The sequence below is a fragment of the Plectropomus leopardus genome, chromosome 21 (genome assembly GCF_026936395.1).
Source record: "Plectropomus leopardus strain MGB_pleo_1.0 chromosome 21, ASM2693639v1, whole genome shotgun sequence".
NCBI classification, from domain to species: Eukaryota; Metazoa; Chordata; class Actinopteri; order Perciformes; family Serranidae; genus Plectropomus; species Plectropomus leopardus.
Window position 1 is genome coordinate 17,540,117 of NC_142196.1, and position 15,123 is coordinate 17,555,239.

The following is a 15,123-nucleotide window of genomic DNA, read 5'->3' on the forward strand; positions in this document are numbered from 1 at the left end:
TGTTACTGCCTTAAAGTTTGTAACAGCATGATTTATTTGAACCGTTATAAACCAATGTTTTTCAGATATACGTGATGCATCGCAGAAGAAGATTCAAAAATATAACTTTAAATAATATTACACCTTGTTTTTCACATTAAAAAATTCCAGCTACTTCCATGAAAAATGTAAAAAAAAAAAAAAAGGGGTTAAAATGTTACTGTGGAAGCTCAGTGTTTATTTAAATTAGATTTGTCTTTAACAATATCACACTTAACATTGAACTTGTCAGATTAGAATAGTGAGCCCGCAGCTGACTTTTAACTTGCATGTCTCCATTGCTTGTGTGTGCAGCTGAGTGACATGGAGTACAGTTTTGTGGTCGCAGCTGTCAACAATTATTCTCCCACTGCATTGTTGGGGCAGCAAAAGTATAATGTCTCTCATAACGTGCAATTTGCTAGAATACAGTAGATGTAACACAATCACTGCCTGACATTTGATAGTATAAATACAACTTTAACAGACGACCAATGCTATTCTTGAAGAGCAGCATGGATTCAGTCTTCATGTGTTGTATTACATGTGTCATACACGTATGACACATATGTTGTCATCATTATACAAATGGTTTTTTTATGATTTTTATCAGCTGTTGTCAGTGTCATATTCTGCCCAGTATACGCATAGTCTCAAATTGTGATTATTAGGATCTATACAAGGACATAAAGAGTTAAAAACACAATATTCTCAGAACATTTGCATTGCACTTGCATTTAACTATAATAAGCTTATGACCTACATTTATGCTGGTGCACTGTAGCACACATATACACATTCAGAGCTTGCTAATTACTCTGCAGACAAGCGTTTCCTACAGTGGCAAGCTATGTAAAGGGTTAGTTTGCATTCACCAAAGACACACAATAACAAAAACAACAACATGTTCAGCAAACACTACTACCCCCACTACCATGATCTAAAATGAACGGCAATGTTCATTGTTACATCGCTCTGGCGACAAATACCTTAGGGGCCCGGTCCAACATATTCTTATAAGCAAATGTGGAATTTATTCATGTTTACAAGTTTTTACTCCATCACCATATTTTCCTTCTGCTTAGCATTCTCTAAATCAAATAACATCTATAAACACAGCAAAGTATCATATGACCTACAATAAAACTGTGGCTTATCGGATTGATCAGTACAAAACAACTGAAAGACTAAGATTTAAAAGAGTTCAACAAGATCTGCCAGCTTCATATATACTTGTGTGTCAACATGACTCCTCAATGATCACCACATGCCAGTTATGTTGTCTCCCACTTCTCCGTTAATACTTATATGGGTAATTTTAGCAACAGTGTGCATGTGCAACAAGGTCAACCTGTGCGGCAGATATAAAGAGGTAAAGAACTGAGTGTGGATTACATGCAATACAGCAGATTCTTTGGCAGAAAATGAAGAATGACTGCATTTTTTATTTAATTCTATGCCTTTTTAAAGATGCAAAACTAATTCACAATAACAAAACAACAATAGTGACCCTGTTATCTGAAATAAAATACAGTATATGATGTAGTTGTTGGGGTTATTACAATTATTGTTTCACATGTGACTTATTGGTGGCAACAAATAACATCTGTTATTTTATCATCACTATAAATATGTCTGAAGCCTACCCCCCCAAAAATACCCTTTTTGAGCTTCTGGCGTGATCAGAAATTCCAGAAAAATAATAACTTATTGCTGCAAAACTAACCTATACAATTCACTTTACGTTTTATGGGCTTTTGCGGGCTGTTAAATTATGGAAATTGGCACTCAATGACAATGTGATATGTTCTATTATATTGTGTTCTAGTATATTCTGATCTGCTCTGTTGGGTTCTCTTTCTATATCCCTGCCTTGTCATTGGCGCGTGGAAATGGGAAGTAGGGTGACGTCGACCAATGAGATCATAGGTTTATTCCAGAGGCTTGGTTCCGGAGTGGCCTGTTATTATTTTGGGGTAGCAGGTGAAATATCGGTGAGTAATCCTAATTTTGGAAAAACAGCTTTCTGTTTTATGTGACATGTAAACTGATGACGGAAAAAAAACGATCTTTTTTAACATGTCGCCGTTTCCTCTGAATGAAAAAAGTAGGCGGATCAGACGTCGGCGTGCGCTCTCTCCAGCAGATGAACATTCACTGGCTGTTAACATCACAGTCTTAATATAATCACTAACAGAGATCTGCACTGAGATGGCCTACATATCGGACGGGCGGCGCAGCGTGCGTTGGCTTTAGGCCTGTTTATGACGTGTAAACAAACGGAATAAGAGGATTTCTCATGGTGGTGTCTTCCCGTCAGAAGCGTCACTTCCAGATACAACCAGGATTAAATGTGTCGCCCACCGTGTCGCCCCTCAGCAGCAGCAGCTCCCCCACACTGTCCGTCAGCTGCCTCGCTGACTGTTTACACACTAAGGAAGCCATTGATAACACAGTATAAAGACCAGTTGTGATCACGGTTACTTTAGCATTAAAGCGGGCATACAGAGATAAATGTTATTAACCACGACTCACTCGTGTCCCTTTGTTTATGTGTCACCTACATGAGCAGCAGATGGCGCTGTATCTCAGTTTTAATCACTTCATTTATCAACAGGTCTCCCTCCAGTCCAGCAAAATGAATATGTACTCTGTGCCCACCCCGGGAATACCAGGATGTCCACCAGGATTAGAATACCTGACCCAGGTAAGGTTTTTTTCTTCCTTTCACGTGTCAGAGTCATTTAATCTAGTGCCCTGCTGCCAACATAGAGTCTGTTTATTTGCCCATCGATGGAAGAAGAAATGAAAAAATATAATTTACCTTCACCCCCATAATATAATATTATTATATCATCACAACATGCCTAGAATATCACCAAACACTTCAGTACAGAATACAGCCCAAGTATTCAGACCTTTGTTGAAATGAAAGTACTAATACCACACTGTAAGAATACAAGTAAAACTCCAGCATTGAAAATATGACTCAAGTAAAAGTAATATAATTGAGAACATGTACTTCAAGTATTAAGAGTAAAAGCACCCAACCTACATAAAATTTAAAAAATAAAAATAAATAAATAAACTCATAAAAACTAAAATAGACTGAAATATTTATAATAATATTCTGCCAATTGTTAATTTGATGAATGGACTAATTGTTTCAGCTGTACTTGTAATGATATTTTAGACACTTTTCTTATGCTTTTTATGCAAAAATCTTAATTTGTCACTTTATGGCAATGCTATTTGCACCACTGCATCAACACCAACACAAAAAACTGATCTTTAACAACAGCAACACCGTGAGCAGCGATTGCAGCACCACCATCAGGTCATCCTACATGTCTCCAAGCAACCAGATTGCACACCGACACATGGCAGAAAAAAACTTTTCATACAATAAATACAACCATAATATCATCACTGCACGGCCTTTAGTTCAATAAGAAAAATTAAATCTGTACCCAACAATACTTATCACACGCAACCAACAATGCACACTGTTGTATAAACCACAACAATACAATAACTTTATCTGAAAAAAAAAAATGCACTCACCCGTCACATCTGATGAAACGTTCAATGACCTCCTCGTGCAGTTGTGCTTCCTGCTTTAGATGAATGAGCAGCTCCTCATCTATGGAGACAGAAGCAAACAGTCGTGTTTGTCCAGTCTTATTCCTTTCATATGTTTTGATGCGTTTGAGAGCCCAGAAAGATCGCTCAACCGAGGCTGCGGACACCGGGATTGTCACGAAAAAGCACGTGAGGGCATAAAGTTGTGACATACTGTCTGCAAGCCCCGTGCTCCTCAGAAATGTCACATCACTTGGGCTCTGAAAGTTTTCACTTTGAGTTCAGCTCCTAGTCTGGGAAGGTCAAACTGTGCTCAGTAGCTGCCATTCAGGCTCCTGAGCTCTGACTCGGGACATGTCTGCTTGAATTGTGTTAAAAGTTGCGAAACAAGCAATGCAACAAACAGCAGCCTCTTGTGATCTGCAAAACGATTCTTAATTTGTGCAAGGATGCTGTTTGCAGCTCTCTGTTTGTGTGCGGCCTCCACTGTCTTCTCAAAGATGCCATAAAATTTTCAATCAGTGTTGCTCGAACTTTAAAAATATCTCTTTTACACCTTTTTTCACTGACGTACCTGAGGACATATGACAGCCAGGCAGCATTGCTGAAGTCTCATAACTGGTGCGGCTGGTCTCTTTCTTGATCGCATCATTACGCACCTCAGCAACAGCTGATGTCCCAGTAACAACGGCGGTGGTGACAAGCAGCATCAGTCTGATAGCAAAGGTAGTAATTCCAAGTAATTAGCTCGGTTTACAGAGGGTTTTTGTTTAATAGCAGCCTAAGTGAAGCTGTCCAGGCTGCTAAAACCAGAGCTATCCCAGTCCCCCCAGTGGTGTTAACCAGTAAACATAGCCAGCAAATTAGCTTGTTCCGCTCGGTGCTAGCTGTTAGCCACTGATAGCTCATAGCTGCTTTGGGTGAAATGTCGCGCAAAACCTTGAGTAAATCCATCCAGTTTAGGTGTAGGTCTTCCTCTTGTAATTATTTCTTTATTATTATTTCTTTGTGAATGCAGCTGCCATCCTGTTTCCCCTTCAGTACTTCGTAGCTCGTTTGCTAACGTCAAAACTCGCCAGGTGAAGCTCAAAACTGATGACGACACTGTCAACACATATCGTAATCTGATTGGTTGATAATACTGTCACTCAAAGTTGTAATCAATTTGTAGGTCTGGGCTCCAGCTAAAGGCTAAAACTACCACAACAGCTGGTCTGAGGAGCTGTGATGCATTGAAGTGACACAGGAAATCCTAGCACAGCCCCATAAGAGAAAAAAAACATATTTGTTTTGTGGATAAGTAGCACACTGAACAAATAATTACATGCAGACACATATCAGGCACATTTCTGTTTAATTATGAAAAACAAATTATGATTTTGATTTTCACAGGGCCAGCAGAGAAGGCCCTGGTCACCACTAAGTAGAAGTAAAAAGTGGCATGAAAAGAAAAGACTCAAGTAAAGTACAGGCACCTTAAATGTGTACTTAAGTAATTGAGTAAATGTACTTAGTTACATTTCACCAATGCAAATTAACTAGTTTTAAAGCATACCTAAAAGGGAAACACCATCTAAATTAAGAATTCCAATATGTTATTCCCATGGCTGACAGGAAAGATCAATACACATAAACATAAGATACTCTCTTAAAGTCAGAAATCAGAGAAAAGTAAGTCTAAAACTTATGATGTCATAAAATATAAAGTCTGAAGCTGCCCCATATTATGCCTGGAGGCCCGATTTTGAAGACCCATGCAGCGAACATTTGTTTTCTTACTGACACTAGGCTATAATGCATTCATGCTAAGAAAAGATAGGCCTTTTTCAAAAACACATGTTAACATGTCACAGCAGGAAAAGCACAGATGTAAATTATTAATTGCATGATGGCTCAGTTCCACAAGGCTGCTTCGGTTTCAGGGGCCCTGCTATAGTACATGCTACTCTACTGTCAAGGCTTTTACATAGTGCCATCGTTTATGTTATGAAAAACACCTGCATTTTTGCTATTATGCCAAGTCAAATTGTCTACTTTAAAAACAATATTTTAAGAATAGAGTTCTCTACCAGCCTTCACGTCTGCAGATTGAAAGCTCAGAAACCGCACCATGAAAACAATTTCTCTGCCAGAGCAAAATACTTCACAGTTCAGCGGTGCTTGAGAAGTACATGACAATGTCCACAGAAAAAAACAAAACAATATAAAGGTCCACTAAAAACAGAAGTGACTCCACTGCATATGCTTACGCCCTGCAGAAAATATATTCACATTTAAGAAGCTGGAATCAGAGAATTTTGATTCATTTTTTTCTAAGAAAAAATCAAAGTGATTGAATAATTATTAAATTAGTTGGTGATTAATTGAACACTAATAAACTAACTGATTCATTCTTATGCAAAAAACATATATTTTAACCCAGTGCTTTTGGTTTTCTAGGTGGATCAGCTACTCATCAAACAGAAAGTAGAGCTTGTTGAAGGTAATGTATGTTAAAAACGTCTTGAAAAAAATGCATAATTGATGCTGCAAGTTCAAGTACAGATGGTTTTGCAGGGTCTGTATAGTAATGACATGTTGTTTGTCCACACAGCTCTTGTGGGTTTTGAAAGCAACAACAAGTATGAAGTCCGTAACAGCATGGGTCAGAATGTGTTCTACGCCGTCGAGGAGAACGACTGTCTGAGTCGACAGTGTTGCGGCCCCTTGCGGCCCTTCACCATCCATGTCCTCGACAATTTCGGACAAGAGGTCATCACAGTCACCCGGCCGCTGAAGTGCATGTCTTGCTTCTTCCCTTGTTGTCTACAAGAGGTGAGTGACACCACCTTTAGACACGCTGACGCTCTGTCCGTGAAATTAAAATGTTGAGGTGGTTTTTGTTCACCACATCCATTATTGTTTACATTCAGTGTCGTCTAGTTTTTCTTGCGAGGATATGACTACAAATCACACTCTGTTCTCCCACAATCCCTCACTCAGCTGGAGGTGCAAGCTCCCCCCGGTAACACTGTGGGGTACGTTGCACAACAGTGGCACCCGTTCTCGCCTAAATTCATAATCGCGGACGAACACACCGAGCCTGTACTAAAGATCCACGGGCCCTTCTGTGGGTGGAGCTGCCTTCCAGATGTTGACTTTGAGGTGAGTTTATCTAAATACAGATCAGTTAAATTTGTGTAAACACAACATGGTAACATTCTCGGCCTCTGGGTATTTTTTTGTAAGAGATCCTCCTCGGCCTCTGAAGCAGGAAATATGTTTCCAATCAGAGTGGATGAAGGCGTCGCACAGGGCATGCTCTTGTGTGGCACAGTGTGGCCATTGTTCCACGGCTCAGCTGCTTTTATTAGATTGAGCTGTGAAGGGGATTTGGGTCAGTGATACAGACCTTTTACCAACCCAGAGGAGGGGTAACTGAAGCATGATATTACCATCCTGGTTCCTCCCTCGCTTCTTTGAAGTCATTACTGGGATAGAAAATTCAAGTAACTGTGGCAGCAGGCAAAGAGCTGAAATTGGATAGGATTATGAATCATTCCATGATCTGCTGCCAGTAAAACCAAACAATTTTAGGGATTGATCTTCATCCGAATGCAACACATGTCAACATTGTGTCCTCTCTGTAACTTCTGCTCCAGATTCTGACGATGGATGAAGTCAACAAGATTGGAAAAGTCAGTAAGCAGTGGACAGGACTTCTTCGGGAAGCGTTCACGGATTCAGACAACTTTGGCATCCAGTTCCCCATGGACCTGGACGTGAGAATGAAAGCTGTCATGATCGGTGCATGTTTTCTCATTGTAAGTAATGATCATTTCTATGTGCCTTTAACAGATACTTTGGCAATTTTCAACTAGCTTTGTATCATAATAATCTGGGTAGTATGTGTAAATGAACTGTGGTAAACCTCTTCTCCTCCCAGTCAAACTCCACCGCTGGTTTTCGGGCTCTAACTACAGGCTGTACCTCTGCATTTTCATACTGCCCGCCACCCATGCCGCCATCACAGACACAAAGAGTATAAAAAGTGGATCAAGAGAAAAACCCACCTCTCTCCCTCTTTCTCTCTCTCTAACTCAGTGGTGGACAAAGTACACAACTCTATTACTTGAGTCAAAGTATAGATACTCCTGGTCAATTCTGACTGCAATACATGTAAGAGTGGCTGAGTCATACTAAAACTTGACCTGAAGTACTGGAATACTTAATTTTAAAGTATTTAAAAAAAACTCTACACACTGTTGTGTATTGTCACAATTAGTTTAAAGAACACAATGAGTCTGCAATCAAGTTTGTGCGCGATGAACAGAGAAAACTTTTCAAACAACACCAATCATTTTTCATCTAAAAAACTTCAAACATGGACTTGAAGTATGGCCATGGGTGATCTGATGGTGATCTTTATCTCCATCTGCTGCTGTAGCTATTAAAAGCACCTCATTACCAAATACAACCGCCTACTGATGACCTCTCCTCTCTGCATGACAATGAGCTGCCCAATCTGAGTAGCACATGTGCGAGACAGAGGCACGAAAATACGGCTTCGACAAACAAACCACACACGGTACTGCATGATCAGTTTATGGACTTCTGTCCCCCGACTTCAAAGCAAATGTGAAAAAAATAAAAGCTGTCATAGAAATGTAGTGGAGACAAAATTACAATATTTGTCTTTCAAATGTAGTAGAGTGAAAGCAATACATTTACAAATAAGAACTTCTTAAGTACAGCACTTAAGTAAATGTGCTTTGTTATTGTTCACAACTGCCCAAACTCAGACCAAACTCTGATCAAACCGTAAATCTAATGTTGCCCAATTAAATATAAATCAAGATTCTGTTACTGCGTTACCTATTTTTCACCTAAAATGTTTTCAGAAACATGTTGCAGCTGTAATATGAGATTACGAGTGTGACGCTGTGGATTCTGGTGGTTGTAGGTTTTCTACCTCTTGAGTAAAAGATGTAGCCCCTTTTTCTCTGTATATTTGTGTCTTTCTACTACATAGACAGCCTAGCTTTATGAAAAGATCATCTTTCAGTTATTCAAATCTTTTCTAAAATCAACATGTCAAAAAAGTAACACAGGAACTTGTAAAGTTATATTTCTCTTTTAGGATTCTCTCAGTGCAAAAGAAGAGTGCCAAAATGTGGCTGTTACAGATGCAGTAGCCTCATATGACCCTGCTTTCATGGGGAACGATGTCTTCCAATTCACTGGTAGCTAGAAACTTCATGTAGCTACCACTTAATGCACCACTTAGCCTACATTTTGTGGGAACTGTGACCTGAAACCACCCCGATCACCACAAATTCAAAACAGCTTTTCAGAGCTACTTTCTGGAGAAGCCACATTTGCTAAAATGCTAAAATCTAAGGACTTTTTTCACAGCTGGTTTAGCAATGACATATCAGTGAATACATTTGCACCTCAGCTGATGTATTTTACCCTCAGTCTATGTCAATGTAATGCATTTTTTGCCTTTAACATTTGCCTCTTGGTGTTCTTCTCTACAGGATTTCATGTTCTTTGAAACAACTAACTAGGAGCCAAACAGGACCTCCAAGTAAGCGTATAAACATTCCCGGAAGAAAAGGCCACAAAGCCATTATGATCACTCCCAAATGCCCTAACCGAGAACAACCTTCACACAGATAGTTTAAAGGAAGTACCAGGAGGTACCTAAATGTTATAATTTTGCATGAACAATGAAATAGAAGGTTTGTTTTAGTCTTAGCTGCTCAGGTTGGTTGTTTGAACATGTTTCTGGGCTGTGAGTGCACAGTGCAGTGTTTTTGTGAGGAACTTCATTTGTGTTTACATTATGGCTGCAAAGCCCGTCTAGGCCCAGAACCTTTAGTTCCTACTGAAAACAACTTGCATTATAGGATAATATCCATATACAAGTAAATGATAACACTATCACAGGCAGGTGCTGTTATACAGTTTATAAAAAAAAGATTGCTGTCATGATCTTTAGAAGGGGGTCGCACTTGTGTAATTTGGTCATATTAATAGACAAGATATTTATTTATATAGAACACTATGCTTGTAGCTGCATATATTATGTGAGAACTCAAAGACTCATAAAAATTGTAGTTTGTAGTTCAAATATTCAAAGCCCTTATTTATGGATTTATATTTTAGTCTGTTACAATTTGTCAACATAAGAGTAATGTGTGTGTGTATGTGTGCACTGCTTTGTTTGCGTGTATGTGTGCTATGAGTGTACTTGTGTGTGTTTTAATGGAAACATAAACTAACATAGGATAAAAGTAAATTTTCAACGCCATAATAATTATGCATAGTCAACTCTGAAAAGGTTGTTTATTTGGGCGCGGGTGGGTTGTTGCTTGATGTACCATCCCAGTCTTGTCCACAAGAGGGAGCTAGCTTTTCATTTAAGAATAACCCAACATGGCCCAAATAGACAAACTCAATACCTGCTTATGCCATAGGTTTTTATTGAAATAGTAGTGTCTGATGACATTTATTTTTGGACAAACTCAGGTTAAAATGCATGCTACTGTATTATAGTGTTGGCTACTGCTGGCTCCAGGAATTACACACCTGCACCTCATACTATAAATATAAAGAGAGAAATATTTTGGAGGAGATTTTGTAACATTAAATTATCTAAATATCCATATCACGTGCACATTTTCTGGTATATCAACTACATATTGATTTCTCTCACTGCTGTATTGACATTTTGTGCCAGCTCCATATGTTAAAGTTAAATAAAACGTCAATTTTCATCAAACTGCAATTAACACTGCTGTGCACCCTGCTCTACTGTGAAATTCAAATATGACTGAACAAAGTATGGCCATCAGTCTGATTAGGGAAGGTATAAAAAAATGTAGAAAAGACTTTATCTATTATATATGCCACATCAACATTAACGATGGTTTGGATCTTTTGAAGTGGGGTTGCCTGAGGTCCTTATCCACATTCACAGGCAACCTTTTAGACCAAGCACAATTAAGTTTCAGTTTCACTGTGCCTGGCGTTCTACTGCTCCGTCTGTGCCCAGAATATGCTCTGCGCTCCGAGAGTGCAATGCATAACAAAACACTATAGATATATTCCAATAGCACTCCTAATGACAGGTTAAGCTTCTAAAATATAAAATCAATTTGTGGTAGCAGATGTTTCGATTGTGGTGGGCTGCCACAAATGAATGAATGTGCAGGAGTCTGGGAGTGATATTACAGCCTCCATTCCAGTTGAATATTGCCATCTGGCAGTGTTACGTGGTAAAAAACAAACTAAATATAGCATACACTTAAACTGAGGGCAACAAATCATTTCGTAGCTGACCCCTCCACAGCAGTACATTATTTAGCTTCTGTGCTGATAATCCAGCCCGCTTCTCCAAACAGGCAATGCGCTTACCGACATCCACTGTAGGTAATACGCTTACTATGGATAAGAACCCCAATTCAAAAGATCTGAACTATCCCTTTAAGGCCATCAGAAGCTCCTTTGTAGCATCATGATAATGACTTGCATGTCATCTTGGGTTCTAGAAAACTGTAAAAAAAAATCCATCTTAAGTTATTTTCTAACAGATATTACGCATTTTTGTAATAAGTATTAAAGAATAGTGTTACCTGTGTAGACTTAAATTTTCTTGTGTCAACAGTGTTTTATAATATATTGACTCGTGTTTATAGAATTACCATAAGTGGATTTATCTTACCCTTTATGAGCAGCATTTTTCAGAACTTGATCTGAAGACTAAATAATTATTAAGTCCTTAAGATGGGTGTTTTTTTTTGCAGTTTCTGTCCATGGCTTAAGTTGTTGAGAAACTATTCTGTTTAAGTATATTTGAATTAAATCCATGCCATTAAGGTTACCTGTATCATCTGGCATGTCTTGTTGGGTTGAACTGATCAATAGTATAAGATGCTGGTGCTAAGTCCTCTGAAGGCTCTTCGATTGTGTTTAAAAGCCAAAAATTCAAGTCAGAATGTGATACAAAGGGAATCTAGGCATTCCCAGTAAGTTATAGTATAAATAAAAATTAGAGTACTTATTCTTCTACTTTTGCACTAATACTGTGAACTTATTTGAGTCATGAATGCAAACTAACTCTGTGAGCTAAGCTTAAATTGTGCAAATAGTCCATGGAAACACTCCAATAAAAAAAAAAATGTTATGTGTGTGGTGCTTTTGGGTTTTTTGTTCCTTCAGTCACCAAATCCATTTGGCATTAAAAACTGCTGACCCTCAAAAACGTTTTTTTTTTTTCATTAGAGACCTTCTGAGCTACAGTCCTTTCATTACAGATAGTAACTGCAAATGTTACAATGGTCAGACCGTGTCAGCGGTCATGTAAAACCACTCAGCCTTGCTTGTTAATTAGTTGAGTTCAGCAGCTGCTGCAGTTGCCACCTTCACCTTTTTTTGAGCAACATTCTTAAACGGCTGTCATAAAATGTGAATGGAATTTATTTATTTATTTTTTGCTGCAAAATCCAGCCTGCAGAGTGGACTGATTACGCCACACACAGATGCCCTTGAAGGATAACATGAAAAGGGAAATGAGAACATTTAATTTTGTCCTTTTACAAGTAAGCTGTTAACCTGCAGCTGATAACCTTGCGTTTAACCTAAAGAAGTCCCATTTAAAACTGCCATTTTAAAGGTTTTTTTTCTTTTTAATCACACAAATCAAAAACATACTTTGGCACTGAATAAAGAGCAAGGCTTGAATGGTGCGCTAAATCATTGCAGTTTGCAGTATTTTTTTTGTTACATCTGTGCAACAATGTGACTTTTCATTATAATTTTGATTAATGACCGATTAAAAAAGCCCAGTGACGTCACTGTGGTCATGGATACTGTCAACACTCCACATTATTGAGTTATTATTCTTATAATACATAACATTTGAGGCCACAGGTCTTCTACATTTAGTCTCATGAGCACACTGCACAATCTCAGACTTCTACAAATTTCTGTGAGTTATGGCAAAGCCCCCGTTTTGTGATAATGATAGTTTTTACACATTGCTTGGCATGACTTGCTGGAATATATGACGCGGCACTTCTCTGACTGCTACAGTTAATTAAGCTGTGGTTGGAAAACAATGTGAACCGTGGAGGCGTGTACATGCAGGGCCAGGGAGGACATGGATAGGGATGATTTCTTATTCCATTTTCTCCTGATTACGGGAACAGTTTTAGTCCTAATATCAGAATTGCTGTCAGGACAGCAATCTTAGTCTGTCAGTCTGCCTCTTGGTTAGTTCATCACTTTGGTCTAGACGTAAATGCCTCGGAGAATATTGGTTGTCATAAAATTTGAAATAATCCTGATGGCTTTTCCTTAGCACAACCAACAGGTCAAAGTTTTCACTAATCCTGAGAAATATGTCAACATCTACTGGGTGGATTGGCACATAATTTAGTGCAAACAATCATGGTTACCAGAGGATGAAGTCAGTAAAATTTGGTGATACTCTGACAGCATTTGTAGTTTCAAGTGATGTGTCTTTAAAACTAGTGGACTGTCATTTAATTTGGCACAAACATTCAAGTTCCCCTCTGCATGCACCGAACAACAATCCCTTTACTTCCAGCCCAGTTCCCAGAATAAATTGTCTGCATTGTAAGTTTCTGCAAACCACAGCTATGTTACATTCGTACGCTTCATATGTATGATGTAGTTCAGATTACATTTATATGGCTGAGTTTTTCATCAGGAGGAGGAGGGATGGTGAGAAAACTAGTGAAGACGGCTGCCAAGTAGCAGACCACTGTTCGAGAGCAGCAAAAGAAGATATTTTTTGATGAATTCAGGACATTTCAAGCCATATTGGTAGTGACCAAACCAGGTATTTAAAGCTACAATATGGTGGTTTAGCAACCCTAAACAGATGGTTTTTTATATCTAAACCTAATTACACATTAATAACGCTTTGGTTTGCAGACATGTACATTACAAACACTTACTATTTCTGTCTAACAGCATCATTTTGATACATTTTATATGTGTTCAATTCATTTATTTACATCCAAGTACTCACAAAACTAATGACACTCCCATCAACCTCAGCCGTCCTTTGTGTTTGGTGGTCTTAGTAAATGTTAGGCATCAGTTTCTTTATGATGACAGCATTTTTAAATAGAAAATATAAACTGTTTCCTTAAAAAAAATAGGGTTAAAGTAAAAGAGTATAAATTGAGATTAGAAAAAAAGTAAGTGTATGAGCACTCTACAGCTTTGGCAGAGATGCGTACTCTCTGAGAGATTTCTATTCTTGATTAGATTTTATCTGCACCTGGATCCAGGTTTACACGCATTAAAATGCACATCATGACAGACAATCGAAAGACAAGCACTTGAATTTCATTCAAGTTACAGCAGAAGTTCATGAGAATATAACGTGTCCAATCTTGCTACGTTAAACATTTCTGGATTTAACCCAAAAACTTGCCCCCAAGTTCTCTGGTTACAAAGAAACTGGGCCAAAGTTAAAATCGGAGTATTGTGCTTTACTAGAGAACTATCTACATAGACTGTAAAACATGATCTTTTAGGCACTTTTTCTCTTGTTTCCTCTGCATCTGGACCATGGTTTATATGGGCACTGTAGTCTGCCATTAATTGCAGTTGTAATACCAGTGCTTGGATGGCACCATAAAGTGTTAAACTCTAACATTTGAACTCCTAGTGACCCCACATTTCAATTAACTCCACTGAGAACCAGCTGAAAGTCAGACACAGCTGTGTTCGGCCAAGATTAATGCGCATCTCCTCAGTGTGCTCCCCCTTACTGAAAGCACTGTGGATCCTTCCTGAGAATTCACCCCAGAGGTTTTCCGTAAGATGATGCATATTGCTGGATTTGCAGAAGTGGCGCTGTCAGATATTACTGAGAAATTCTCCATGTTTAGTACAAACTCAAACGCCCAGACCACACACAGGTGATGTCACTGATGTCATTCCTGCAGTGATTTGCTGGCTGAGATTTCCCACACTAGGAAAGACACAGATGTTTTCCTCAGCTACAGTATGCAGGGTTCTGTTTTGAGCAACACCCCATGTCAGACTTCCCTTATAATTAATACCACTTATAATTAAACACATATTAAAGCTTCAAAAACTGACAAATCTGTGTTATGTATATATCTTACAAATGACAGTTGGTTACACAAGTGAGATTGATGTCTGAGCGAAACAAACAATACAAACAACTTTAAAATGCTCTTCCTCTGTGATTGAAGCAGAAGAAGACAGTTGAGGCAAACAGCAAGCCTCTTGACTTGACATATTGTGCTCAACAACTGACACATTCAGGAGCTGCGGGCCGAGGATACTCTATTGTTTGTTTCACTGAACTCCTGGCTTGAATTACTGCACACATTTTTGGGTATTGAACTTAAAACCAATTTTATACGGCATTGTGAAGGCTGATTGGGAATGCAAGTCTGTCCCGCAGGGGTTTATGATAACAAATCAGTGAAACCAGACTCTTTATGGAAACAATTGTTCGGCTCTGCTTCT

The 15,123-nt window shown here is 38.6% G+C and overlaps 1 protein-coding gene and 1 long non-coding RNA gene across 2 annotated transcripts in view; one reads left to right on the top strand and one right to left on the bottom strand.

Moving 5' to 3' along the window:
- LOC148186048 (uncharacterized) overlaps positions 1-5,114 on the bottom strand; it is a 46,351-nt gene extending 41,237 nt beyond the window's left edge. The window contains exons 1-2 of the long non-coding RNA XR_015775405.1: positions 4,175-5,114; positions 3,583-3,661 (exon numbers count right to left, since the gene is read on the bottom strand). This is a non-coding gene — a long non-coding RNA (uncharacterized LOC148186048). The remainder of the gene's footprint in view (positions 1-3,582; positions 3,662-4,174) is intronic.
- LOC121960458 (phospholipid scramblase 1) lies at positions 1,919-11,774 on the top strand. The gene is made up of 7 exons (XM_042510153.2): positions 1,919-2,012; positions 2,636-2,725; positions 6,040-6,082; positions 6,194-6,414; positions 6,583-6,744; positions 7,242-7,403; positions 9,120-11,774. Exons 2-7 carry the CDS (start codon positions 2,657-2,659, stop codon positions 9,147-9,149), a joined length of 687 nt encoding a protein of 228 aa, XP_042366087.2. The 5' UTR covers positions 1,919-2,012; positions 2,636-2,656; the 3' UTR covers positions 9,150-11,774.
- The last annotated feature ends 3,349 nt before the right edge of the window (positions 11,775-15,123 follow it).